The sequence below is a fragment of the Anoplophora glabripennis genome, unplaced genomic scaffold (assembly GCF_000390285.2).
Source record: "Anoplophora glabripennis isolate ALB-LARVAE unplaced genomic scaffold, Agla_2.0 scaffold884, whole genome shotgun sequence".
Taxonomy (NCBI): Eukaryota; Metazoa; Arthropoda; class Insecta; order Coleoptera; family Cerambycidae; genus Anoplophora; species Anoplophora glabripennis.
This window is the reverse complement of record NW_019417025.1, coordinates 84,964-87,597: the sequence shown is the minus strand read 5'-3', so window position 1 is coordinate 87,597 and position 2,634 is coordinate 84,964. Positions and strand designations below refer to the sequence as shown.

Genomic DNA, 2,634 nt, shown 5'->3' with positions numbered 1-2,634 from the left:
ATTAGTAGAATTTTCGACATCTACTGAAAATATAATTTTTATGATAAATTTTTATTTCACTTATTGATATTATATTTACAGGGTGAATTTTAAATGTATATTTGAAAAAGAGGTATAGTTTATCCTATACAGGGTGTTTTTGAATGGAGTAGCATAAATGATACCAGTGAATCTACATTTCAAAAGAACACGATCTGCAATAAATCGCCTTAATAAACTTTGATGGCCCATATCTCTTCAGGGGTGAACATTTTACTAAGGCGATTTTTTGCAGATCGCGTTCTTTTAAAATGTAGATTCACTGGTATCATTTATGCTACTCCATTCAAAAACACCCTGTATATGTACCCTTCCCCGTCATAAAGTGCAATAAAATGTCTACTAATATTATTATTTTCACGTTTAAACTCTAATGCGACTGGAGTATAACTTATTCATTTTGCACTACGTATATTATTGTACCCAAGTACTTTGATATCACAGTTATTAACTTTTGAGTACGAAATTCCCAATTTTATTACACCGTCAACGTCTGAAGATTTAAAGGAAAACTTACGCAAGGTAAATAAACAGTGATATTCCAAGAAGTATCAGAGATAATCGTATTTTTTTAAATAATCTGATCAGATAAAATATAACTATCGATAACAAGACACATCTACCTATCTGTCGCAAAGATATCGTCGAAGATGAAGTTCACGTTGTGTTTTTTGGCCATCATCTACAGTGCTGTGGCTTTGCCTGCACATGTAACTTTTGAAACTCCAGATGAGGTAAGTAAAATTTAAATTTTTTATGAAGCAGAATGTCATCAGTACACTGCCAATTGTTAATCCAAATAATGGTTATACAGGGATGGCCAGAAGTACGGAATAAAATTCATATCTTTTGAATGAGTTAATTTTTTTTAAAACGCCGAAACACGTTAACTGATTTTGATNCACAACTATCGCTTTTGGTTCCAGGAAAATCCACACTGGACATGCGAATCGCATACGCAGCATCCACAGAAAGTTAATGTATGGACAGGTATCATCAACAACAGAATCTTGGGCCCATTCTTTCTTGAAGAAAGTCTTCCTGCCGCACGCTACCTGGATTTCCTAACATTTGACCTGATACCTGGCCCTAGCTGTGGTTTTCCCTCATGAAATTGATCCAGATATACCGAATGAAAGAATTTGGTTCCAACAAGATGGCACTCCCCCACATTTTGGTATTGATGTTCGAAGATACTTTGATGAAATGTTTTCAAATCGCTGGATTGGTAGACGGGGTACAGTTGAATGGCCGCCAAGACCCCCCGATTTAACACCCTTGCATTATTTTCTTTGGGGATATTTGAAAGAAAGAATCTACTAGGACAGATAGGATAATATTGAGAATTTAAAGAACAAGATTAGGGCGGAGATGCATAACTTACCAGATGAAGTCATTCAAAATGCTGTGGACAGCTTTTACTATTGTCTTGGAGAATGCCAAATAGTGAATGGAGGACATTTCCAGCATTTGCGACATTGAGTTTATTTTTGTAAATTATCTATAGTTGCTTCAATTTCTAAATGAAAAAAAACGTGCTATTGAGAAAATAAAACTTGTTTATTTGGTTGGATTCGGTTTTCTATAAGCTTTTCAACGAGCCCCCTCATGCCTTATGTTTCCATTTGAAAAATAAAGTAGGGGTAGCTGGGGGTTAGGAGTTTGAAGAAAAATTAATTATTATACAGGGTGATTCAGTCATAATGTCATTAATTTTAAGAGCAGATAGAGAAAAATGAGTATAATACGATGGCGTGATTAAAAAAAAATTTAAATGCATATTTAAGCTGAAAAAAAATATTTTCAAATCATTATTTAACCCCCTTTTCAGGCTGTTACTGACCGGCTGACGTCACAATATTATGCACGGCTACGATATGAACCTATGAACAACGCGCCCTAGATGCAACGTTGCCATATTTATATATTTTCGCTCATATAAAGACAATAAATAAACGGTTTTGCTCACGTCAACCAATAATAATTTAAAATGCTATAAATTATTTTTTATTTATGCAATCAACATATTAAATTGTTATTGTTGCCCAGCAAGAACCTCGAGGTCTGAGCATGCCTTGCCAAAAATCAGTTTTTATTAGCATCATAATTTTAATATTTTAACAACATTTGCTGTAAGCCCGAAGGGGAAGGTTTTCAAACAATTCTACTAAAAATTAGTAACGCGGCCCATTCAGATGTTCAGGTAGAAAATGCGGCCCAATTAAACGATCGCCATTGACATTGACACCGAATCTCCTCTGAAAGCTATACCACCGACGAGTAGTGTGCGGGTAGTAGTGTGTTTCATCTGACCAAATGTGACTATTATGGCTGCAAAGAAATTAGCTGTTTCACTTTAAATAAGATTTAATATTGAAGTTACAAAACCCCAAAAGTTCAAATAATTTAAATTTCATTTCATAACCATTTCAATTTCGTTACAGAAATAATGTCATAAAAAACCAACACTCACTAGATAAATTATAAAGAGAGGATAAATTGTATGCAGTATTTAAATATTGACTGCAATTAGAAGAGAGACTTGTATATTCCATAAAAAAACAATGGGACGGAGACAAATAAACAACTCGGTAC

The 2,634-nt window shown here is 34.1% G+C and overlaps 1 protein-coding gene across 1 annotated transcript in view; it reads left to right on the top strand.

Moving 5' to 3' along the window:
• The first annotated feature begins 660 nt into the window (after positions 1-660).
• LOC108910626 (brachyurin) overlaps positions 661-2,634 on the top strand; it is a 15,727-nt gene continuing 13,753 nt past the window's right edge. Inside the window, exon 1 of the mRNA XM_018715304.2 lies at positions 661-773. Within this exon, the coding sequence (XP_018570820.1) occupies positions 690-773 (84 nt within the window). The 5' untranslated portion in view covers positions 661-689. The remainder of the gene's footprint in view (positions 774-2,634) is intronic.